This window comes from Balaenoptera ricei, chromosome 1 (assembly GCF_028023285.1).
Source record: "Balaenoptera ricei isolate mBalRic1 chromosome 1, mBalRic1.hap2, whole genome shotgun sequence".
Classification (NCBI taxonomy): Eukaryota; Metazoa; Chordata; class Mammalia; order Artiodactyla; family Balaenopteridae; genus Balaenoptera; species Balaenoptera ricei.
Window position 1 is genome coordinate 188,954,708 of NC_082639.1, and position 26,515 is coordinate 188,981,222.

The 26,515-nt window shown below is 38.1% G+C and overlaps 1 protein-coding gene across 6 annotated transcripts in view; it reads right to left on the minus strand.

Moving 5' to 3' along the window:
- The window catches only part of DENND1B (DENN domain containing 1B), a 255,425-nt gene that overhangs the window by 107,107 nt on the left and 121,803 nt on the right, over positions 1 to 26,515 (minus strand). For 4 of the 6 annotated variants that reach the window (XM_059942934.1, XM_059942967.1, XM_059942927.1 and 1 more), the window contains 4 exons: positions 24,935 to 24,994; positions 23,673 to 23,726; positions 21,043 to 21,153; positions 4,523 to 4,623 (listed from right to left, as the gene is read on the minus strand). In XM_059942934.1, coding sequence (XP_059798917.1) covers positions 4,523 to 4,623; positions 21,043 to 21,153; positions 23,673 to 23,726; positions 24,935 to 24,994 — 326 coding nt within the window. The remainder of the gene's footprint in view (positions 1 to 4,522; positions 4,624 to 21,042; positions 21,154 to 23,672; positions 23,727 to 24,934; positions 24,995 to 26,515) is intronic. The other 2 variants (XM_059942960.1, XM_059942952.1) reach the window with 1 other exon arrangement.

The following is a 26,515-nucleotide window of genomic DNA, read 5'->3' on the forward strand; positions in this document are numbered from 1 at the left end:
GATTCTAATTCCCAATTGTCTTTGTCTTCTATAGCTTTGTTCCTTCCTATTTTTTTTTAATTTTTATGCAGTAGACCATCTGGAATTGATCTGATATCCTGGATATTTCATTTGACTGAAAGTTGAGAACTATTTATAGGCCTTGATATCCCTAAGACCTAACAGATTTTCTGCCTTCAAAAGGAAACAGAAGGAATAAATGTGGACTGTTCCACTTTTGCTTAAATAAAAGAAGCCTAGTTGTTTCCCCAGTTCAAGTTCTCATCTCTGGAATTCCTTCTGCGACTCCACAGACGATATAAAATATGTGCCGCTAACTACTCTGGGCTCCCATGACTGGGTTCCAGCAACTTTCACAAAACAAGGTGGGCAACTCCCAAGATCTTAAATATGTCAAGCCTTCTCCACACCCAAAATACTACAAATTTATTAAAGTTACTGTGCAATTTTCCAATTCGCCCCAGGCTAGGTTATCCGACCAACAAGATTCATAATATAGAAAGATTCATAATATCTCAAACCTCAAAGCACGTTTTAATACGAGTGTTAATCAAAACACTTAAGACTTCTAAAATTAATTATTACATCCATTTTACATATGTTGAAGGTACACTGAATGGATCAGATTTCAAAAAATCAGAGCCAAAAAGTCATAACTACCAACTGAAGTCCTACGAAATACATCTAAGATAACACTTTTAAAACTTCATGAAAGCTAGTTATCTCTTGAAACATAAACAATAAATTTACAGAAATTGTTAAACTAGAATAAAAATCCAATAAAGAATTCCTATGCAGAACTTAATAATAAAGTAACCCAAAACTTTTTCTATGAGATCACTGGGTATCTCTACATGTTTTTACCTCACTAATTTCTACAAGATCTAAAATATAAACATGTTAGACTGCAAACATTATTAACTAGAGCATACTTTCCTAAAATAAATATGATGTTTTTTCAGAATATAGATTTAACTGAATAGTTATTTCATTGTCATGAAAATTGGATTGTATACATCCTAATATTAAGTCAGCCAAGTCTCATGAAAAGTAATTTTGCTACCCTAGCTGCAATCTCCTAATGAGACAGAGTGTTAATAAGTCAGGAAGAGATCCTTGGCAACACAGATGTTTTATCAGCTATGTGCAAAACTATCCTAGATCTTTCTGTCAATGGAATTATTTTGCAAAGATAAGATACAGAAGGCTCTATTACGACTGCTGCTTCTTTTCGGTAGCAACTAAACTTTGCTGAAAAATAATTACTATGTAATAGCTTTTTTTCTTTTTAGGTCTTCTCATGGAGGCCACCCATGGGGTAGACTGTAACAGCAGTCTATTAACTTAGGGTAGTCTAAACAACATAGTTTTCCATTTATGTTTTTAAAACACTATTCTCTGAGGAGCTAAATCTTCTCCTTTCATAGAATGAAGAATCAGATAGATAGCCCAAATAAAAAGGTGACTCAACCATTCTCGAACAAATAAACGATTATACTTTTACTGGTACTGGAATCATACTACTTCCGAGGTGTTTAAGGGCTCAGAAGGTTAAGAGTGTCTGGCAACATCACTTTAGACTTGCTATATTAAAGTACTTTCTCTTTGTTTTGTTTTGTTTTGCTTTGTTTTTTCAGTATCAATACCTAACATGAGATCCATCCTCTTAGCAAATTTTTAGGTCTACAATAGAGTACTGGTTAAGTAAAGGCACAATGTTATACAGATCTCTAAAACTTAATCATCTTGAATAACTGAAACTTTATACCTGTTAAATAGAAACTCCCCATTTTCCCCTTATACTGGTAGCTTAAGGGGAAAACAAAGATGGCGTCACTTCTTCCCAGTAGCCTTCCCTACCCTAGCAGACAGGTGGGCACTTCCTCCTAGGTGTTCGGCTCAGCATTCTTTTATATGCCTCAGACCTAAACCCTATAGCATCACAGTATTCCTCTGTGCTCATCATGTGCGCGTGTGTACATGTGCACAAACGTGGGAATTTCTTCCTATCTGGGGATCCAAGAGGGCAGAAGCTACGTCTTATTCATTACATTACGTACTCGCGACCTGGCAAACACATGTTTACTAAATGTCTGGTGTACAAATGGATGAATGAATGAGCCGACAAATTAGCAAGCCTTCGTCAGCCGACCAAGATGCGCTATTCATCCACGGTCACAAGATGGCATCATGGCCCTCCAAGTCTATGCCACACCAGAGACACACTTCCAGGAGCCAGGACTGCCTCAGGATTGGGAAAGTCCAATCACCTTGAAGAGTTGGCAAAATACACATCTACCCCTATCACATCTTCCTGGTGCTATTTTTGGAGTGGAATATAAAATTTTCTTTACTCAAAAACCATGAGATTGAAGGGATAATCTCTAATATTTTTCTCCCTTTTGCATATAGGATCATTTGCAAAGATGTAAAGGGAAGAAAACCACTTTCCCTAGGAAACAGTTTAGGCCATGGAATTTTCTGACAATGAAAGAGAGCTGGAGTCATAGACAGTTATTTTGGGGGAAAATGAAAGTATATGATACTGCCCACTTCCTATGTTAGAAGCTGAGCCTATCATTGTGACCTTAAGGTTCAGGAACTCTCAGATAACTCCTTGTCTGACTATCACTGCTCTACTCTCTGGGCCAGGGAAGTGCCTGGCATGGCAGCTGTTAGAACTTGTCCTAAAGGGGCTATTTCAGAGGTTAGAAACTAGTAAGACTGAAATATGAAACAAGCTTCCTTCATCACAGTGGAAGTAGCAGAAAAAGGACTTGATGGCAGGGTTAGAAAGTATCAGGAAGACATATCTGGAAAGAGGTAGCAACAGTTTCTAAATAACAATATTTTAGAAAGTCCTAAGTGTGTATCATTACAGAGAACTGAACTTAAAAGGGATGTTACCTCCTAAGATTTCAGAACATTTTTTATAGAAAAATTTAAATGGCACTAACATTACATATGATAAAATATAATTCTAAACCTCACAATTAGAAGTGTTGGTTCTTGAACCACTACTTTAATATAGATTTTTAAAAATCATACATCAATATATTTTCAAATACTTTTGTCAACGTTATTTAAAATAAGTTTTAATTACTGAATACTATGTGGAAAGATCTACTACGCATGTCGACATGAAAGAACTGAGGTTCCTGCTTTCAAGGATGCTACCCTATTCTAGGTATACTGGTCAGAGAAGAACACTCTAAAGTGAATACCAAGAGAGCTATTTCTAGATCCAGCTTTTACTCTCAGATTCATGTGTGTGGTGCTTCACAGTGTAATTAAACCACACACCTACAGTCTCCTGCCCCACTGTTTCTCCCTCCCAGCACCCAAAGGGCAGAATGGCAGTGGGAGGTCACTGGAAACCTGCTGCCCAGCATTATCAATACGATTACCCTGCTGTGGAAACACACAATTCACTGGTATAATCAATATGTGACCAAAGATATGTACTGTCATTAAAAATCATTTGTCCTGAAGAGGGCTAGTCTTGAAAACTTCAATGTTATGAACTTAGATCATTTTAACCCTTAAACACTTTAAGTGATCTGCTTTTCATGAAATCAGAAAGTTAAATAAATAACTACTTTGATTCTAAAAGAGCTTTGTTTTTTAATAACATTAGTTGTGATATAAACGAACACGTTATGGTCCAAATCATTTCCTTCTTTCTGTGTGTGTGTGTGTGTGTGCGTACGTGCACACACACATGCATGGTTTAGAGTAAAAATCTCATCTGGTTTCTTAAGAACTGAGCTACGCCTGCAGAAGGTGATTACCCTACAGCCCCGAGGAAGATCCCAAGGCCACTGTTTGGGAGTCTAATTCTTCCCTAACCTCCAGGAGAAGGGGACAGTTGAATTCAGACTGGGTGAGATCACTGGCAGTTGTCTGCAATGCCAAGAAACTTTCCAGAATTGCTCCCGACACTCGTCAACATTGCTTTTCACAGTGGCTCAAGGCTGAGGCTTCGACTTAACCAGGAACTCAGGGAACCCCTGCATCAGAGGCAACCCCTCTGCGCTGGTATCTGGTACTGGATGTGCTACTGAGGGAAGAGGCGTGCGGGAAAGTGTGTCCTGAGGCGGAGGTAACGAGCGTGTGCTCCGACAGAGGCAACCTGGTGTCTGAAAGACTCTGCAGACAAATGCTGGCACCTGGGGTGTGGTGCTCTCACTGACACTGCAACTTCTGTAAGATGTCCTAACCACAGCGAAGACTGGATCGGCTTCTATTTATGCATTCAATTATCTAGATGATTATCGAGGAAACTCACAAAATCTAAAGCACTTTACGTTTGCCAGCTATAAATTTTTGCTACCTTTGGAGAGAACTACTCTTCCCTTCATAAAACCACCTTTTAATACTTGTTACTAATCTCCCCGTCACGTTTCAGAGATCTCATTCACAGATATATACATGTGTACTCCAAGCTTACTTAATCTGCACATGAGTCGACCTTTCTAACCCCAAAACCTGGACTAGCAGGAGCCCGGCAGAGCCAGCTTACCAGCAGTAGTCCAGCAGATGAGGAGGGAGCACCGGGATGTAGATGTGCTGCCAGTACATCGGGTAGAGCAGGGCGACCGATGCATGGAGACAGGCGGTTAGCTAAAATTTGCAAAAGGAAAACAGCAGTAAGTAGCCGCTGACCCTCCGAACAGAGAGACATGCTCAAGTTATCAAAGACTGATGATACTCATAGAACAATTTACTTAACGACCTGAATCACATTGTCTTGACCAATTCTGCCTGTAAAAAGTCTCCCGTTTCAGAAGGCCCTCTGAAAAATACATAAGCAACAAAGTGGCTTCTTGGGCATCTTAGGTAGACGGTTATACCTTCCTGAAAATACAGTGTTTGGGGGTCAAAACTTAGAACACATAAAAAGGAAAACTGAAAAATTAGGCGAGCGTCTTAGAAGGAACCGTAGGAAATTACAGCGTGTGCCGCCCAGGTTGCACGCACTCAGATTAATACACCACGATGCAATATGGGAAGGAGGAGAGGCTGAAAGCTCCTGGGGGATATCATTAGGGCAAATTGCCAAAGGATGAAACATGAGCCAGTCAGGAGAGTCTGGAAGCTGCAGTATCACCAGGGGATTCAACGTTCGACAGTTGGAGCTTCAGCAACGTGTGAACCACGGGTGACGGTATCAGGAGACTCTGCTCGCTGACACGGAGAATGTCACTATTGACCAGCGAGCTGCCCAAGCTTGACAGCTGTACCACAGGAAGCCAAGGATATCATAATTTCATATTTAAACTGTTCATTTCAGATTAACATCGTGTTTCCTAGCTTTATATCACAACAGCTGCAAATACACTGATGCTATTTTAAAGGTAATTGCCATTTTAATTGTTTTGTTTTGGCAAGCGGTTAATTAAATATTTTTTAATGCTTAACACAGGGATATCGCTTTTTTTTCCTCCCTCCTACTGACCCTCATCAGGATTCTTTCTCTGACTTCGTTTACATTTTAAATTATATTTCTGTATGCGTTGAGTCATTTCTCTAGCGTTTAAAGCAATAATTAAATCAGCATTCTTCATTTTAAAGTTTTGCTATGGTCTGCATTTTCAAGACATTTACTGAATAAGTCATTTTATTTAACTTGAAAATCAGAATTTAAAAATAAAACCATCTGAAAATGCACCACAAAATTTCTATAAACCATTATTTCTATTATACAAAGAAATTAAAATTTATACATAGTAATCAAATTAATTCAAAAGGATAAATGTAAACAAAGTAATTCAATCTTAATAGCAACATTTGTCTATATTTAAGTGCAAAATAGTTCCACTAAATTTTTTAAAAGTCAATTAAAATAATCTAATCTGAGCCAAAAACATAAAAATTTTGATTAAAAGTATTTTCATCTTCGTCATATGTATTATATTTTTTTCCAGTTAAGATTTTTAATTAATTTTATATGGCAAAAAATTTATTTGTTCCATTTAGAATGCTATCATTAAAGGGTTTTATTACTTTGCACTTAGAAGTTTTAATAGTTTACACTATTCTTTCAATAAATATTATTTTTAAAATTCCTTAATTAGAGCATACAGTATACCACTAGGAGGCATTCAGATACTTCTGTGTAACAATTACAGACCAGATTTATTTCTCTTACATATCTGAACTAGAGGGAAATGAAAATGGGGTTGATCTCAGTTGTGTCAATTCTTAGAGAGCTTGCATGTGCTCCCTGGTTGTAAATGAGGTAACTTTAAATGTTTCAGTGTAACTTGATGGGCTAAAAGCACTTATGTAGCTGTGAAAGGCAGTTAATTTACTCAATTTCTCCATCTGCAGATAGATGGCTTTTAAAAGAGCTCATTTAAAACCGTTTTAAAAAGGAAAGTATTCTTTTTTATTGTTGAGAAAATAATTAACAGTGTAACAGGAGGGGAAAAATGCATTCTCAAAATGAGGAATTATAATAATAGTAACTTATTTTACTAGGCACACCCAGAGTCCAAAGCACTCTATTAAAGGCTATAGCTGTTCCCCTATGCCCTTAATGGTTCTCCTTAAGTGAAGCTATGAATTTCTCGCTAATAAGGCACAATATCATCTGATGAATTTGACTGGTTTCTTAGAGGATGATTTCTACAACGAGAAGCAAAGTCACAAACTTTCTGCAAAGGCCAGCATTCAGCAGAGGGTCATGTCAGCTAATCAAGATCTACCAGGAAAGAAGGAAGCTCTACAGGATTTGTTAGCTTCTTAGATGCAGGGGATCAGTGACAGGGACAGGTAAAAATACTACCCATCCCACATCCCCACCCTGCCCCAAACCTCAGTTTCTGGCCTAAGCAACCAGGACGAATTATTTAAAGAAATACAACAAAAGTGTCAGGTTCAGGTGGGACTGTAAGGAATCTGCTCTCACAAATATTGATTCTGTTAACTATGAGACATCCAAGTGGAGATTTCCAAAGAAGGCAGACACCTACCAAAGAAGATCTCCCTTACCCACCTAGCATCATGTAATAACTATGTGATTTAAAAAATAGAGAAGATACTATTACAGCATATACTTTGTAGAGGAGATAGTATAGTTGTAAGTAAAAAAAATACAATTAAGAAAAAATAAATTTACTAGGAAATTATATGCAATTATATGCACAGTTATATGCAAGTTGTATAAGGTAAGAACAATGAAGTACATCATAGATAAAGTTAGGGACTGGCCACTAAGAGGCTGTGCCACTCTGGCACACCTGCAAATATAACCAGATCCCAGTTTCCTAATCTTTAAAATAAGAAATATATGCTAGATGATCTATAAACACCGTCTCTGAGAGATCTAACATTCTCTACTCTTAGATCAGATCAGTTCTAACGTTTTGTATTTTTAGTAATAGTTAAGAATTGTTTTTTCCATATGGGTGGTTAACACAACATTTTAACTAGACTATAATTCAGATCCACCTTCGAAATCTATCTAAACATAATCTCTAAAAGCTTTAAAGCACATTAGGTAACTGTGAAATTGGAGACATTATAATAATTTACTTGCTTAATTCAACAGAGTTTTTGAGTACCTGCCACATGCCATCATAAATCTCTACTAAGCAACAGGGACACAGAACAGAACAAGTTACATATCAGTGGGGAAAGCAAACAATAAACAAGTAAAACACATATTATGTCAGAGGTAAATTCTATGAAGAAACCTAAAGCAGGGTAAGAGCAGAAGGGCTATTCTAGACAGGAGCGTAGGGACAAACTCTGATGTGGCCACATCTACACTGAGACCTGCCTGAAATATGGGAGCCACTTGGGGAGAATGGCATTCAGGAGTCCTGAGGTGGGAGCAGGCTTGGCACCTTCTTGGAGTAGTAGGGGGTCGGCTGATTAGATTAAACGGGAGAACAGCAGGAGTTGAGGTCAGAGAGGAAGCAAGGTCGGAATTGAAGAGCCTCCTGGGACACAGCAAAGACACCAGATTTCATTCTGGATAAGATCTGTCTGCACCTCTGAACACAGTGCTAACCGTCACAACAAATCATTTACCTAGAACATTTCCAGAACTTTGCAAATTAAGGAAAATAAACAGCATACTTTAGAAGTTTGCTTTGCAGAATAAAGTTCTATAAAGAAATGAGATCAAATGGAGTATAGTCTATAAAAATACTGAATCACTATGTTGTACACCTGAAACTAGTATAATATTATAAATCAACTACATGTCAATTAAAAAAAAAAAGAAATGAGATCAATTTATAAGCCAAGTAAGAAGGAGAATCTTCTTACTTTTAGGTTATTTATGAAATACTGAATCTTTAAGCTTAAAGGGAAATGCTAATCGTATTTCTTTGGATCAGAATTACCCAAAATTCTATGATAGGTTCATGATACGGCTAGAACCCCACAGCACTCTTCTGACATTCTGTCAGCTGTTTCTCTAACACCACAGTTGTTCTTCATGAAAGCAGGGGAGAGGAGAGAAGAAGATTCGGTGTTTGGGTTAGAACATGTTCCTGGCACAACATCCTTGAAACTGAAGGACTTATACATTGCTATCATTGAATAAAAATGAAGTGTACTAAATAAAGAAAAAAATGTACCAAATAAAGGTTAAAGAAAAAAAATCTTCGTTAAATGGCATAGGAGTATTTAAATGCACATATAATTTCACAAAGCACACTCAATATATTGAACTGATTCAGCCCCAAAGTGTTGACTAACACAAAATAAAATCACTGGGATATTTACTTCCCATACAGTACAACTGTAAAATAAGTATATATGAAAACCACGTGAAAGAGACAAGAACTGGGGCCTGTGAAATCAGAGGGAGAAACCTGACAACAAACGTTGGCAACAGTGAGCTTAGTGGTGGAATAAAGGCACCTAGAGCTTCCCGTTCTGGCCACAGGTCTAAGGGAGTTGCTCTCACTGACAACAGTAACGAAAGCAAACGTTTATATGATGCTAGCTCTGTGCCAGGCGCTATTCTCAGCACTTGACATACTCAGATTTAATGCTACAACAACCTTATGAAACAGGCAGTATTATCACTACTCCCATTTTACAGATCAGGACACTGTGGCAAAGTTACAACAATTGCCTGAGATCACACAACCAGCAAGTGGCAAATCCAGGAGACCAATGCCAGCAGGCTCCAGAGTACAATAACCATTATATTAATCTGCCTTTTGATATACAAAGATTCAAAATTCCCATTCATTATAAGGCTCTGAATAATATATACTGGCTGAAAATATTTTATCCTAATTATATAGTGGAGAATGAGTCTCTGACTGAACAGACAGATAAGAACAGTTGACCTTTAAATGAAAAATTCAGGGTCTAGGATAGAGATGCAATTTAAAAAACTTTCCCAGGCATCACAGTCTGCGCCTTCAGCAGAAAACCAGGAGAGCAGATTCTCTGAAAAACGTTACAAAGATAAGATACTTGATAAAAATTCTACGCGTTATCATCTCGATCTGCATCTGCAAGTATATTTAGTTGGAAGCCAAACCAAAGTTCTTTCCCTTTGTGATATGAAATCTCACCTATACCTTGTTCCTAAACTATATATTTATTGAGGAGATCAGCCTACTAATACAACTAAGCAATGTTTTAAGCAATTCAGTAGACATCTATTTTGAGAAGAAAAAAACCATATTATCAGATTTCCAAGGAGACGACAGGAAAACGATCTATCGAGTGTGATGACCACAACGGAAAACAGCACGATTCTAATTCACACGCTTTACGAGTAAAGATCTCACCCTGACGCGCCGCCACTCCTGTTGTTCTCGTCTCTGTGTATCTCTTAGCCAGAGTCTGCCTCATTTTAATGTAGGAGTCCCACTGCCTTCAACTAAAGTTCTACATGAATTACTGAGGGGCAGATTTATGTCCCCTAAGAATGCATTTATGCACAAAATCCAAGAAATATTGATTAGAGACTTCATTTGAGTTTTAACTGAATCAATGTTTACTTCAGAAATGTAAGCGCTATAGATACCTAAAGGTACACAGAATAAACTGTTGCAGATATGAACGTGATAAATTTCCTTGTGGAATGAAAAAAATTTCAGTGGAAAGCAAGCATAAAAAAACTATCTGTTTAAACACATTTAATTTACATTCACGTTTAAAAGTTGAGGACAAAAATGGTAGCAGCACAGTATCTGAAAACTACAAAGCTATCCCAACTATGAGATATTCTTACTTGAGCAAAATTCTGACACTCAAATTAAGTGATAGTTGTAAAGAAATGTTTAGAGAAATAGCAATTTTGTATCATGAAAAAAGGCAGTATTTGGCTGTACATTTTTCTTTTTCAATACCTTTTTATACTAAAATATCATCTTATATTTCATTCTCTTTCTCCATCCCTGTAGGATGGTAAATTCTGCTGCTTCATTACTAAACTTCATCCTGACCTCTCTGCATCATATCCAAGTCCTTGGAAAGTTCTGCTCATCTCATGGCTGGTCACTGGTTAATTAGCTCTTCCGAGCCAAACAATTCTAATATTTTCTTGCTTGCTTGCTTCTTCCGTGTACTCATTCTTTCATTCATTTGACACACGGGGAAACCGAGGCAAAGTTAAACCAACTGCCCAAGATCACACAACGAGATGTGAGACACCAAATATGTGTCGGGCATCGCTGCTGGTGCTGGGGACAGAATAAGGAGCCGAGGAGACAAAGCCTCTGCCCTCAAGGAGCTTTCACTCTAGTGAGCCTCAACATGCACCATTCCTGTGGTACCAACCCCACCTCAATTCTGAACTTCTGTAGCTGTCACACTGCACATAAATGTCAACGCCTTCAAACACTTTCCTCCCCTATATGACTTTCCCCATCACTAAATTTACTGCTCTCTAGTTCACATCTTCAAGCCAATTCTGTAGCAGTTTAGCTTTTCCTGGAGAAGGCCCATCTACCTTTCCACAACTTTCAGGAGTCTGACACTATAACACAGCTCAAATGTATTTATCTTCTCTCCACACAAACTTCTAGACCCTGGATTCTAGAGGACTATAAGTTAGGCTATTCGTGTAAATTATATAAAAACCATATTTTTAAAAATAAGGCACTTATTTAAGAAATAAACAGTACAGTTAAATAATCAATGCATTTAACAATTAGGAAGAACCTTAGAAATCATTCTTGTTCAATCCTTTCATTTTTTATATAATAAACTTCAGGATAAAAGGAAAAAATGGCTTATATGAAGTCATCCAATTTTTTAGTTGAGTAGTCAGGAACTGAAAAACAAATCTCTAATTTTAGAAGATATTATTGATATAATCACACTACTACCATATTTGGGGACATAGTCCAAATAACGAATAAATAAAATCTAATTGACTGAACCTACTTTTTTAACTAGTAGGCATCCCTGAAAATCACAACTTAAAATATCTCTCACCAGGAACAAAACTAATGGCAAACCACCAGCAACTGAAAGACAGACAACCACAAGCAGCCCCAAAGGACCTCTGAATCCTTACAAGTGAAGTGACTATTTGTAAATTACAGATATTTAAATGAGAATGAATAATTGTACATATATATTATATGCTGTTTCATTCAAACTGTATATAATATTCCCATATATACTTAACGTACACATATGTATATTTACCAGGCATATCAAACACTTGTAAATATATACATCTATACATAAACACACACACACACACTTTACAGAGTTACAATTTACTAGTAGCAAATGACATCAGGCTCTGCCTCCATTATATATCAGACACTAAGGAAATAGCTGATGAATATTTGTCCTTTGTGTGTCACTGTAAACTTCTCCCTCTTATTTACCTACTTTCAAGCAGACTCTACATCCAACAGACATTTCCTCATTAGCCATGTTTCTAAAACCCAACTCCATCTACCTTTCATGGTCACTGTTAGGTTCAGGAGCTGGTCATCTCTTTTTCTAATTACTGTGACTGCCTTTTAACGAGACACCTGTCAGTCAGAGTTTCCCTACTCTATTTTTTCTAATGCCACCAGTTTCTCTTCCCCAAAACAAAACTGGTCACAGCATGTCCCTCATTTGCCTCCCCACAATCTGTTGGATAAAATCCAAACCCCTTCATTTAGCAAACATGGTTCTTCACAATCTGGCCACTGCTCTCTCTCCAACTAGATCCTGTAGCATGACTTCTCTCTGTCACTCTCTTTGCGCACACATACACACACACAAGAATATATTTCCTAGACAAAACACAAATTCCTTCCAAGAACCAGGTGTGATACTGAGGTCAACTCTTTAATCTACCACCCTCCCTCCTACATTTCCCACATCAGAGTTCTAGTCACACTGACTGGCCTTGATTGACACTATATAATTTACTATTTATTACGATTCTAGAGAATCATAAATTAATAACTTTGAAATTCCCACTACCTGGCAAATAATAATCATTATTGATACCAAATGAATAAATACCCTTATACTCTATGTTTGGAAAACTCTACCAATGTCAAATATCTCCTTCAAAATAAAGATCTATGTTTTTCTTCTCAAGTGGTTAACTAGTGTTTACTCTTTCCATTACACTATTTTATCATAGTAAATCACAACAAAATATGAGATTCATGGAAGCTGTGCCTTCAATTTATGCCTCTCGGATCCAAGTTCACTCTCTGCTACCCATCTGTGACAATGGATCTGGGCCCTTGAAGTATTTACCAGACGGAGGACAGAGTGCGCTCTGTCCGCAGAGGACGCAGGAGACGCGCTGCAGGAGGAAGGGACTGGGGCTTCCTGGTTCCGTGTGCTCGGGGGCAGGCTCCTGCAGGGCCTGTGCGTCTCCGGGGCCTGGCTCTTGTAGGACACTGGTCAGCAGTACCCAGCAGTAATACCTGGCACCTTCTTCAGGTGGTGCTATAGCAGAACGTGTCTAGGGAGACGTCTCCCATGGCAATCAGGTAAACTACCTGGTGGCAGGTTAATTACACTGAACCTCTTCCATCAAGAAGGAGGCTCGATTAGGTTCACTCTCACTGGAATAAATATTCTGGCTAAGGACTCGTCTTCTCTGCCATAATCCTTCTGCCAGCACCACCACCATCAGACTCACAGAATAACATACCTGTCAGCACGGCACTCCGTAAAGCATTGAATCTCATCAAGGTATTCATGTAACAGCAAAGTAGAGCAAGAGACTCATGTCCGTGAACTCAACTACTCTGGCCTACACTTATAACCTAGAAGCTGCTGGCCTAGTCAAAAGGTGGAATGGCTCACCGAAGACTCAGTTATGACGCCAGTTGGGAAAGAGCACCCTTAAAGGGTGGGGCTCTGTTTAACATGATGCAGGATACGCTTCGAATCAGAAACCGTTTTACGGTGCTGTTTCTCCCAAAGCCAGAATCCATGGGACCGGGGGTCAAGGGGTAGGAGTAGGATTGGCCCTCTCATCATCACTCTTAACAGCCCACTTGCAGAAATTCTAATTCCTGCCCCAGCCATGCAGGGCACTTTCGGTTTGGGGATCTGACCTCCCAACAGTGGAATGCTTCCACTTGAACCAGAAGATGGGACTGCCACCTGGCCCTCTGGGTTCCTTAATGCCACTGAATCAACAGGCTAAAAATTGGGGATAATCTACTGGCTGGAATGATTGATCTCAATAACCAGAAGTAAGTCGGGTTGTTTTTACACAACAGAGGCAGGGGGGGACCATGTCTGGAACCATGGAATTCTCTGGGATGCATCTTGGTACTTCCATGCCTGGTACTAAATGTTAATGGGAAACTATGGCAATCAAAAAAAAAAAAAAAAAAACCAGAACTATTGAGGATCCAGACCTTTTGGAAATGAAAGTTTGTATCATTAAACCAGGTAAAAAAAACTCCAACCAGCGGAGGCTCTGGCTGAGGTGAGGGGACTATGGAACAGGTAATGAAAGAAGGAAGTCAGAAATATCAATTATGGTCTCATGAGCAGTTACATAAACAAGGGCTGTAGTAGCTTTCCATATGTTTAATTTTCCTTTCATATGTTTATTTTTACCTGCTAACCATTTTTTCTTCTATGTCTCATCTATATCTTACATATACGTTGTTAGTAGTTAACAGAAAATTAAATGTGATTGGAATTGAAGAGATGGACACAGTGACTCTTGGTACGGTGCTGCTTCTCATTTGGGGCGAAGGGTGAAAACGTCTGTACTTGGAAAAGGACAGCTACATCTTATTAGGTAGACACAGAGCTTTGCTCTGCTGTTGTCCAGGAAGTGCAGATGATTTAGAGGGTGTCACTGGAGGATAAGCATCCAAAGGGGTGGACTGTACCGGTTACCGATTTATTGCCTCTCACCTCCAAGTTCACCCCTCATTGTCAAATCTGTGCCCTTTAGATATCTTTCCCTTTCAGCAGCCGGCACGATGCTAAGCTTTGTCCGGAGAGGACAATGAAGCGACATTTCGGGGAGTTGCCCCGCCAAGCACGGGGGGGTGCCGTGTGACAGCAGCTCAGCCCTGCCGGCCGCAGGGGTCGGGGCCCCGGCTCGCCTCGGCAGCTCCGGGCAGGGCGCCTGTGGCCCCCGCGGCGCACGCCTCCTGCGGTACAGGGGCTTCTCCTGCACCTGCTGGGTGAGAGTGCCACCGTCAGCGGCGCCCAGAAGCCTCCCTCGGTGCCACCCTCCCCCAGCTGGCTTCCGGGGGGGGGGGGGGGGGCGGGGGGCCTCGGCGAGATAGCCCGGAGGAGCGGCCTCTCCCAGTGGCTCCGGAGCAGTGTGCTGCCAGCAGGGCACCTCTCTGGGCACAGATCCCCAGCTCCCCGCAGGTTCGTGGCTGCTTTATACCTACTATGCCGGGTTCTTCACGGCTCCCGGCACTTCCCGCAGCCCCTGCCTGCTACCCCGATCCCACATGACAGTCTTAAATTCTTTCTACTCAACTTGCATCGTTCAGACGACTGTAGTTTCTCTCTCCTGACTGGACCCAGACTGACACAGAGGCTGGTGACCTCGTTACCCTGCCTGTGTATGTAGAACTCTGTCTGGCATGAGTTAGGTGAGCCATAGATGGGGAGTGATTCAATGAACGAACAAAGAAACCGCCTGCCATGGGAAGGAAGGAGTACATTTTCTCCTTAGGGCTACGTGAAGGCCGAAAGATAGCAAACCAAGATCCTGTACAGATTGGACAAGAGTCAATATAGCAAGAGAAATTCACGAAGCTGAAAGTGTTTAAGATGTATTGATAACTTTTCCCCCAAGGAATTACAATTTTGGCATAGACTTCTTTAAAAATTAAAAATTTCTAGTAGAAAACAGCTGAACACAAATCTTTTTTTTTTTTTAAGACAAAGGCCTATCTGGAAATTATCCTCTAATTTATAAACTTCAGAATTTACAAAGAAACCTTTACTATTGTCATAATTATTATTATTTAAAGAGACTAGTGTCAAAAAAGGCAATCAAGGAGACACATTTTTACTTGTTAAAGAGACATGTTTCTACCCTGGCATTTGCAGCATCAGATGAACACTTCATATTTCATACCATAATTAGTGAAAATTTTATTATATTTTAAAAACTTTTCTCTCTGATATCCACAGTTCAAAAGATTAAGTTTACTGCACCCACATACACACACACATACCGACCATGGTTCTAACCCTTATTGTGCTCGTTTCTATGAAAAACAGCTCTTATCACCTCAAGAGTTGGAAGATACAAACACCTGCAGTCTTTCCCGTCTTAGAAGTTTCCTCCACACAAATCTTCCCACAAAGTGTCACATGACCACCTCAATAGTCCCATTTCCACGCTCCAGCCACATCCACTTAGCAGTGAATGAAAATGCAATGTTCTGAAGAGCAGTATCCAAGTCAAATAACACACTGGTAAGTAAGAGTCATTGTCTGCAGTTTCGGCTGACATAACTGGTTGCTATGGGCTTTGGGAAGAATTAAAAATCTAAAAATTGTTCGTAGATTCTCTCTCCCTGAGAGGTCTTGATAATAATTTTTAACCGCACCATGCTGCTGCAGCTTTAAAATCGTAAGGGGGAAAAATACACTTCAATAATCTGAAGCAGGGAGTAGATCTGGGTAATCTTTGTTCTCGCACCAACTGTTCCGTTCTTAATCTCCAGAAAGATTCTCTGTGCTGCCGGTTTCAGATTAAATGCTGATAGGTGGCACTACTAAGAGATAAGTTAAGAATACGTAAAATCCAGATGGAGAGGTTAAAATCCTGCGGATTCCCCTTCGATCTAACTCAACCTATAACATCTACATTTTAATAGCTGATTTTCTGCGGATCACAAGATTTCTTTTTGCATAGGCCCTTGATGGTATTAATGACAGAAGGGGAGAAAAGCATATGCTTAAATGCCTGGGGGCAACTATAACAAAGGAAGAGGTGACAGCGTATTAGCACAATCCCTGCACTAACAGCACACTGCTGGCTCTGAGCAGTCCAGACAGGACACGGACTACACAGTCACATCTCTGTGACTAATGTGCTTACAGACTCCAAGAGGGTGATATCTACCAACTAAATATTGGTCAAAATGGGAGCTAACACTCAGACATCTGCTCTAAAGAGAGCATCTCTTGTACCTGCTTCCACAGGCCACAAAGATACACTCTAGTTAACACATCACTGACAGGATGACGAGAGCTCCTGTCAGACGCTGGCCAGCTCAGTGTTGGAAACAAAACGCACGGCCCCAGCTGACTAGCTAGAGAACGTCTGGGGGACAATTACAGAGCACCTGACAAGGCTTCGTGCCTGACTGACTTGAGAGCCGATGACACGGCTTTAAACAGCAATCCTTCCCTACCTCTGGTCACAAAACAGCAAAAAGTCAACTGATACACCCCTGTAATATCATGATTTATTCCTTTGCTTTGAATACATGAGACTCTGGGCCGATGTCCTGCTAGTCTGCTGTTCACTCAAGGCTTAAACCTCTAGGACCTGCCTATGGCATGTACAAAATCAACATTCTTGTTCAGGATTACCAGGAACCCTTCCGTGTGTACTGGATAATGTACACATCAGTAGGATAAACACAAAACCGATGACATTCCAATTCATTCAACTCAAAACACGGAAAAATATAATAGTGAGTCCTAACAAAATACATTTTACTATAAGGAGGAAAAACCCACGAAAAATTTTAAAACATAACAATACTCTTGATACTTTTGCTAACATAGCTCAAAACTTTTTTATTTTAAAGTTTATCACTATAAAGATAATTACAAATTATAATTTTAACTACACACAATACCTGAGGAAGGAACACTCAGGTAGCTCATTACCTGTCAGGGTATCACCAGTAAAACCCCCGGCTAGCTATAAAGTTGACAGATATGATTCTAATAAAATTATGACCATACCAAAGTATAAATCCAAAGTTCCCAAAACTATAACAAAATTATAAATGCGAGGAACTTATACATGCTCTTCCAATAATTAAAAATTTGGCCATAGATTAAAAAGTGAAAACCGGGTAAAACACAATTTCTTGCATTAATTTTAAGTACACTATAGTCTTTGTGGTATATAAAATCCTATAAGGATGTAAAAAGCTTCACTGGCAGTAGTCTTAACCTCAATTCATTGATACGTTAACTATTCCTTCCTTGGTCGTTTCAGAGGTTCCACTAAACGCTTTCTAAAAAATATTTACTTCTAATTTATGTTATGGTACTAGTCTTTGACCTTAAACATTACTGTGCGTGGAATTTATAGCATGCATGTGTGTATATACATGAATTTTTCAAGCTAGATTCAAGTGAGGCAGCTTCCCCTACAGAAGGAGGGTGAGGAGATCATGACAGCAAACTTGAATTATGTTTCTTTTATCAGTCCTACTGCCCCAGATGGTGAACCAAAACAAAGCTGTTAACTGAGAGGTGACATCACCACCAAGTTTTCAGGAACTTTCATAAACAACTGGTATTACGTTGACCTCAAATATAAGAAACAACTCCCTGACTAATACCAAGCCTTTATTTAAAATCATTTATTTTTTAATTCAAACAAAGTTAACGGGTAGGCATGTTCATTTTTACTCTAAACTGCAGATCTAGATTATTATAAATTTATAGCTGATAATCATTTAATCTTACGCAGATAAAATCTAAGCACTTCATATACACACATATATGTGTGTGCATGTACACATATCCTTAATCTTTAAAGCAACCCTGTGAGATTAAAACTAGTATTACTCCCATGTTCCCAGTTTAAATGTGAAGAAACTGAGTGGAAGAGAGGTTACCTAGCCATTAAGAGGTGTTTACAAATTACAACAAAAAGAAACACCAACATTTTACAATACTTACCAAAAAATGTTTTTACAAAATATTTACATATATTCAGATTTCTTTCCTTTTTTAATTGAAGTATAATTGACTTGAAATATTATATTATTTTCAGGTGTAAACACAGTGATTTGGGACTTTTATACATTACGAAACGATCAGCACTGTTAAGTCTAGTTACCATCTGTCGCCAGAGTTACGGCAACATTATTGAGTATGTTCCCCCTGCTGTACGTTACATTCCTGTGACTTATTTACTTTCTCACTGGAAGTTGGTGCCTCAGCCCCCTTCACCTGTTTTGCCCATCCTCCCACCCCACCTTCACCTCTGGCAACCATGTGTTTGTTCTCTGTATCTATGAGTCTGTTTCTGTTTTGTTACATTTGTTTGCTTTGTTTTTCTAGATTCCACATATAAGTGAGATCATATGGTATTTGTCTTTCTCAGTCTGACTTATTTCACTTAGCATCATGCCCTCAAGGGTCCATCCATGTTATTACAAATGGCAAGATTTTATTCCTTTCTGTGGCTCAGTAATATTCCACTGTATATGTGCACCACATCTTCTTTATTCATTCATCTATGATGGGCACTTAAGCTGCTTCCGTATCTCGGTTATTGTGAATAAGGCTGCAATGGACACAGGGGTGCAGATATCTTTTTGAATTGGTGTTTTTGTTTTCTTTGGATAAAAACCGAGGAGTGGAATTGCCGGACCACATGGTAGTTCTATTTTTAATATTTTGAGGAACCTCCATACTGCTTTCCATCAGATTTATTTCTAATGTTTTCCTACACAGACCAGCTTATAGATTCACTCACATAGCTCACTCCCACACTTTCTTCGGACCTCTGCTCAAATACCACCTCATGAGGGAAGGCTTCCCTGACCTCCCTACACAAAACTGAAACCTGCCCCTGACCTTTCATCCCACACTCACACTCACTTTCTCCCTTATCTCTTGGTACTCAGCACCATATGACATAACAGCTATTTATTCATTCATGTCTTTATCTTCTCTATCAGTTGGATATAAGCTCCAAGAGTGTTTGGACTTCGCTTTGCTTACTGCTGAATCCTCAGTGCCTAGAAAGTGGCAAGCACATAGTAGGCGCATAATAAATACGTTACATGAATTAATCTTGATAGGAATTTAGCTCCTAGGTCTCCAAGACAGCTTGTACAATCTTTTAAATCTTCAGGACAATATCCATATAGAAATATTCTTTATAATCTTGAAAAAACTGGCTTAAAAAAGTGATGAGGATAAGCTGTGTGGCACAGCTAAAAAAGAAATAAATTAATAAATAAATGCAGGAAATGTCAGTGTAACCAAAAAAAATGTAGTTTAAAAAAAAAAATGTGATGAGGAGGAGGAGAAGGGGAGGATAAATAAGAATGATTTTACCTCAATGGTAAGTTAAGCACAGCAGAAAAGCAAATATATAAAAAGTACCAAATAATTCAGATTGAATTTCTTAACGTCACTTTAAGAAAATGCAGATAATTACCTGCATCACTGACTGGCACTTATTCTCTGATTGAACTACATCATTTCTCCACACGTACTCCTTCAAATGCATATAACGTGTTTTTCAATGTGTAAAATAATGTATTTTCAATTTGTTTTGAAAAGTGGGCATATCATTATTGCATTTCAAAATCTCAAAACTGTATTTTTTCAACTCTAGGGTAATGCAAATAACCCAAAATTAGAATCAGGAGACCCAGTTTCACATTACCTGTCTCCAACTATCTTATTTGGCCTTGGGGTGGCCACTTAACCTTTCTCTGAAAACATCAATACCTTTCTCATCGTTACACCCGAAATAGATACCCTAGAGAAATCCTGAAGCTCCTTCCGCTCTAAAATACTAAAACTTTACAGAATAAGGTTTGTATTTCTACTATCAGAGAACAAAACATAAAGATGTTATCTTATTTTTATCAGTTAGCCAAATTTGCAAGGAAGCTAATTCACGAAATATTAAATAATGTTTTTAATAAATATCTCATACATTACTCAAAACTATATTAAAATTTTTAGGTCAAAAATATTAAACTTTTAATGCTCAAAGTGAAAAAAATTAGAAAATCTAGCAAAATACTTCTGAATGTTTTTCTATGACCCAAGAAAACTCTATTCTCCCTGCCTTTAGCACAGTAATGAAGACCTTCCAGAAGAACATTTCAGTGAGTAGCATAAAACCTGTGATTTAAAAAAAAAATGCTATTTTGACTTTTAAGTTATTATCAGTCTGAAGAGCTCCTCCAAATCAGAACTATTATAGAATCCACTCCCAAACCACTACTTGGCAACAAAGATGAATCTACCTATTACCAGGTTAGGATAGCAGCTATTATCATGGCCCCTTGATTTCTTTCAAGTAGTTCCAATGGAAAAAGCCTCAAGTGAATAATAAAGATCTCATAATAGCTCTTAAGAATTCGTTAGATGGTAGAAGGCACTAAAATGAACTCCGGAGAGTTAAAAAGAAAAAAAAAAAAACTCTCATCTTCTGATAAGAAAAAATAATTAACCTGACTTAATGCACCCGCGAAGGCCTTCCATAAATCAGACCTTTGTACTCCAAGAGCCAGATTAAAACCATACATCAAAAGGGTATGTAGATATTGTCTCGTAAGCACACGCAGAGCGTTTCTGCCTCTGCGCGGCTGCAGGTCTCTGGGCGCGGGGCGGGGGGGGGGGGGGGGGTGTGGAGTGTGAGATACGCACGGTGCTGAGTTTGCCGGAGGTGACGATGACGCGCCTCTCGTGCAGCATGCTGGCGAAGAGCTGCAGCATGTTGTTCGCGTCCACAGCCACAAAGTACTCCGTGAGGTTCCTCTGCGCAAGCCAGAGACAACTGTGTAAGTTACAGGGAAAGTACCTGATACGTTCGCCACACAGTCTCAAGTACAAACAGTGTTAGGAGAGTAAGTGGTATTCATTAAAACAATTGAATTTAATTCTATTCTGCTGCCACACAGAGCACGTACGTAGCCTTCTACTATTATTTGAAACATAGCCCTACTCCAGGAAAACATTCTCAGAGGGTGATCAGAGCATCACATCTTTCCCACCCTCCCTCCCCAGGCACCTGCAAAAGAAGCCTGTTTTCTGGGCCCCAACCTAGACCTGCTGAGTAGTAATCTGCAGAGTACAGCCCCAGGAATCCATTTTCTAAACAAATACTGCCAGTGATTCTTACACACACTGAACTTTGAGAACTGCTGCTCCAGAAAATATATTTGAGTCTCCCTCTGTTTGCCAATCAGTCAGCAGGCAATATCATTGCCTGATACTACAGGCTATTTATAAGGCAACCACAGGATGAGATGGGTTTATAAAGCAGACCTTTGATTCTTTATTAAGGAAGATCTCGTTTATATCCCGTGTCAGGCCTGCTTTATAACACTATAACCAAATAAAAGTTGGTGTTAATTTGATTCCTTGACTTAACACTTCAAATTGTTTTCCCCACGTAGGAACAAAACCGGGGTAAGCTACGTTAACTTTCACTTTTAGATCCTCTCCTTCTTACTTATTTTTAATTTTCTGTACTCAAACTTAAGCCCATCAGAAAGCAACAAAGTGATAAAGAGACTGAATGAGAGATGACAATAGACTGAAACTGCAGTGCCAGGTGCACTATGACCCAGAAGGCTAAAACTTCTAGTTGAGCAAGAAACTAAGAAATCCAATTGTTTCTTCTATTTCTGTGAGGTACAAACTTTCCCAGAACAAACCAGTAATCACAGCAGGGCACATAAATGGAAACAGTGAGTGATGCTGAATTTGGTGGAGAGATTCATTTCCTGTTTTCTCTAGCTGAAGCATAACTCACCTTCCATTTCAACTCTTCATAATACAAAATTACTTTTATGTCATTCAACGTTAATATTTTTCCTATAATCTCAAAGATAATTTCTAGATGGGGAATTATTTCTCAATGCAGAATGCTGCCTTATGTATAGGTCCTTGCTTTTTTTTTTTTCCTCTTCCCTAAACAGGACTTTTTAAAAATAAAATATATTAATGGAGATGTAAAAATGTATATTCTCAGTGGCAGTTTTTCCTTAGAATGGTTCTTTAAAACTTTCAAAGTCACAGCAAAGTTTGTGAAGTTTGTTAAATCAAGCTATTAGCGGTTTATTAGTAAACTTAAGAAAGGTACGAAGGGAAGAGGCTAAAGCAAGAGACTGACTTGTATTAACAACCCTGATGTGAGGGGCAGGCGTGCATAAGTCAAGGCGGTCAGTCAGCCTCCAGGAAACCTAACAGACACCCCCAACCCACGGTGGTCTCGCACAAGACTTGAGGGCCTGTGATGTGACCTGCTGATCTGATGGTCTATCCCAGGCCCACGGGAAGAGCGGCTGAAGGCAGTCTCTCACAGGAGTTAACTGGACTCATCTGTACCAAAAATGCCACTGACAGTCTCGGTTCGAAATTAGGAAATTTACAACTGTCTTCTTGGACTTTGTTTGTTCACTTATAACCCACGTGCTTTTGGAAACCAAACACTCAGCAGGTTCAAAAACATTTTTGGAAGAACAGTAGAGTTCTGAGGAAAATAATACATATTCCTTAAGTTGATGTTTCCTTCACTTTGATTGAATTATTTCTACTAATTCATTTTATCTTTCCAAAACAAAGCTGAAAAAAATTATGAGAGGAAATACTTCCTTTTCACACAGCATCCAAAAGTGTACTTGTCAATTCCATTTATCCATGTAAACTTTTCTACAGAATTTTAATTTGTAATAACTACTAAAACACTGAAAATATTTCTAGTAAGGCTACAATCAGGACTCTAAATAAATGTGAAATGTAGCAATTTTATAATTTCTTGTAGTATCCTTCAAGCCTTACAAAACATTTATTACTTATATTAAAAATCAGGAAATCAAGTAGAGAACATCTAAAATTTGAACAGAGATATGTATATACAAGGAATCTAAATACTACGGTCATTTCACTAAAGTAACTATTTGCGTGAAAATATTCCCCACTGCACGTGTTCATTCCCCGCCAACAGGAGTCATCTCCTGAGACGTCTCTTCTGCCTGATCCGGGGAGCTCAGGACCTAACTGAACACAGACTATCCTACTGAACTACCTCAAATGGTAGAAATCGTTTTTCTCATATAATTTGTCTTATCTACAACCAGATACTAAGAAGGAGGTAAAGTAGCAGATACATAAAGAAGAAAAAGAGATAACAACATTATTCTTTATTTTTTCATTTTTTCTCACAGAGAGTTAACAATGTTTTCTATTTCTCTACAAAGAAATCCTTAAACAGTGAGACCAAAGTAAATAAATTTCATAGTATCAGTAGAATAAAAACATAGAAAACTTACACTCTCTGGTATTGTTGGGAGTCCAGTTACATCAGGGGCAATGAAGTAGGAATGCTAATCAACAGAAATAAATCACATAAGAAAAGGAGAATTAAAATTTGGTAGCATTACGTATAATTTGAGATAAAAAATTTTAAAACATATCAACTAAATAAATACCAAGGACTGATGCTCAGGGTTTGCTGAATTTGAGAGATTCCTAAATGAGATAGCAGGTTTATATGAGATTTAACAATAACTTTCTCATACAAAAAGTTTAAGTGTTGGTTAAAAATATTTCATTTTAAAATTGAAGTGGGAATCCTAGAAAAAGTTTATTAAGATGAAAAAAAGCATATTACTGAAAAATAGATAGATAGATAATTGTAACACATTTGGTTTAGGGAGCCTGGAAAAATAAGGCTTGTTTACCCAAGAATATATCAAAATCTATTGAGATTTTTGAGTTCCTACAGTTAAGTCCCCATAAATTTCTCTGGTACATATCAGCCACTATATTATTTAGAAAGCAGAAATAAAAAATAATTTTTTAATATTTAAAACTTCTTAAAAGGTAATTAACCCAAAATATGACTTTTATACACCCACTAAACAAATGTTAATTAGCTTCTATAATATTCAAAGCAATACAACAGTTCATAGACATATTTACACAAAAAGCATACAGTGCACACCTTCACGTTTCACAGAATGTTCCCAAATTTTACCACCCAGAATCAGAGTACAAGTCAATCATCAAAATCATTTTATTTTCTGTTCATATTAATCTACAAAATCATTTTACTATCTCACATAAGGACCTATTTAATATTGTCTTATAATTAAAGATTTGGGGGGAAAAACCCATTCTAGCCAATACTGAGCACCAGTGAACTCATCAGAGCAAGGCAGGTTGGCACAATCATAGTGCATGACTTGCAGGGTGGAAGAACAAGGTCCTGAGACCCTGGACAAAACATGTGACAGACACCCATGTAGTGAGCCCACTTTGACATCACCAGCACTGACATGAGGGTAAGCATGGATTTGGTCTCTATGAGCTACTTGTATTTGGATGGATTTTTAATAGCACTGTATTTCATAAAGCTATGCTTTAAAAGATAGTATAAACAGAAAATATAATCCGAATGATTAATTTTCTTAAAAGAAGCAAATTTACCACTTCCCAAAGGACTAGAGTGAATCTTAAAGACATAGTGAAAGAAGTAATTAACTTCCCAATTTAACAGTGATTTTCAGAAGCCAATGTCCTTTGAACTCACCCGTGCTAGGGAGGGCTGATCTTTCAGAACTTGCTCACTGGCAATAAATATCTCTTGGTTCTTACAATACATAAGAGACAAAATGAGTATTTTACTTTCATGGGAGAAATTTACACAACAATTTGCTGTGTATTTGAGACAAACCCATGTAGCCACATTATCTTCTGAAAACATTTGAATAGCATTAATTACAAATGTTTTAAATGCTGATTTGCTAGTTTTATGCTAGAAAAATCTTGAAGTACTTTAATTCTCGACTGAGAGTACAGAATTCTGTGGATATTTAACGGCTTTGAAATGTACTTTCAAAATAAGCATTTACATTAGATATTAACATTTCATAAAATCTCTGTGATATTCTAGTGGTTATAATGTCAAGTCTTGAAAAACTCATGTGATGGAATTTTCATGAAATACAAAATTTTAAGAAAATCACAACAGTTTCTCAAAACTTGTCATATTTTTATAATGGAAATTCTGCAGACAAACAAAAATTTCTTTTCCACTTATGGAGGAACAAAAATGCCTATGACCATCAATGTTAACCTGACATCACAATACTAAAACTGTACTAGTAGGTGAAGACAAGTGTTTTCATCCCAGTTTTGCTGGTCATTAACTGCACAGCACTGGCACGTGACTTTATAACCTGTTACTGAAGTCAAATGAAATTACTAAGTGGACTTTACATAAAGGTTTATCAACCAGTTGGATTTAACAATACCTAAGATATTGTATTGAGAACAGGTGAACAAGATTTGAAACCTATCACAGACTACTGATTCAAAAGCTTATATGTGAGGCTTAAAATATAAAAAATAACCATCAGACATAGAAATACAACACAGTCACTCAAATTCCTTTACCAAGTTTATTTCAGATATAATAAAAATCCTCTCCTTATCAAATGAAACTTCGATTTACTAGCAAGTAACATTCAAATAGCTTTTCGTGGTATATCTAAATATATCATTTCATAAAATTCCCCAAACGACTTTCTCAAAAACTGATTCACTAAATTTCTCAAATGGATAAAAGGGAACATCAAAAGAGATTAACTTTTTTGCCTCACATCACACATTTAGTGACTGTGATTTAAACCAAAATCTTCTAGTCTTTAGGTATTAAGAAGCCTAGACGTCTTTGACTTAGTTCTTATTAATAAAGGTAAAGTGTTTCAATATCCAGTATTTCTGAAATGTATTTTTATAAGATATTTAGTTACTCCTGAACAAATAAGACAGTCAAATTTAGAGAATACATTTTTATTTCTCAGCTCTCTGTTAATAGCTGCCTCTATCATCTTAGCACTTACATGTTTCCTTCACCAGTTAACAAAGTGTTAGAATCACTTCATACATACAACCCTCCCAAAGAAAAACACTTATTTTCAGAAAATCCAGAGCTTTTCCTCCTTCTCCGGGGCATTTTCCCTTGTCCTTTGTACTTCATTCCCACTAACTGTGGACCTGCATTCTTTTGGCTTCAGTGACTACAAATCTGAGTTTCTCCTTCACTGCTCCTTCCTCCAACCCTTTCCCTCCACCTGCTCTCTTCTTCCATACAACTTCTTTGGGCAAT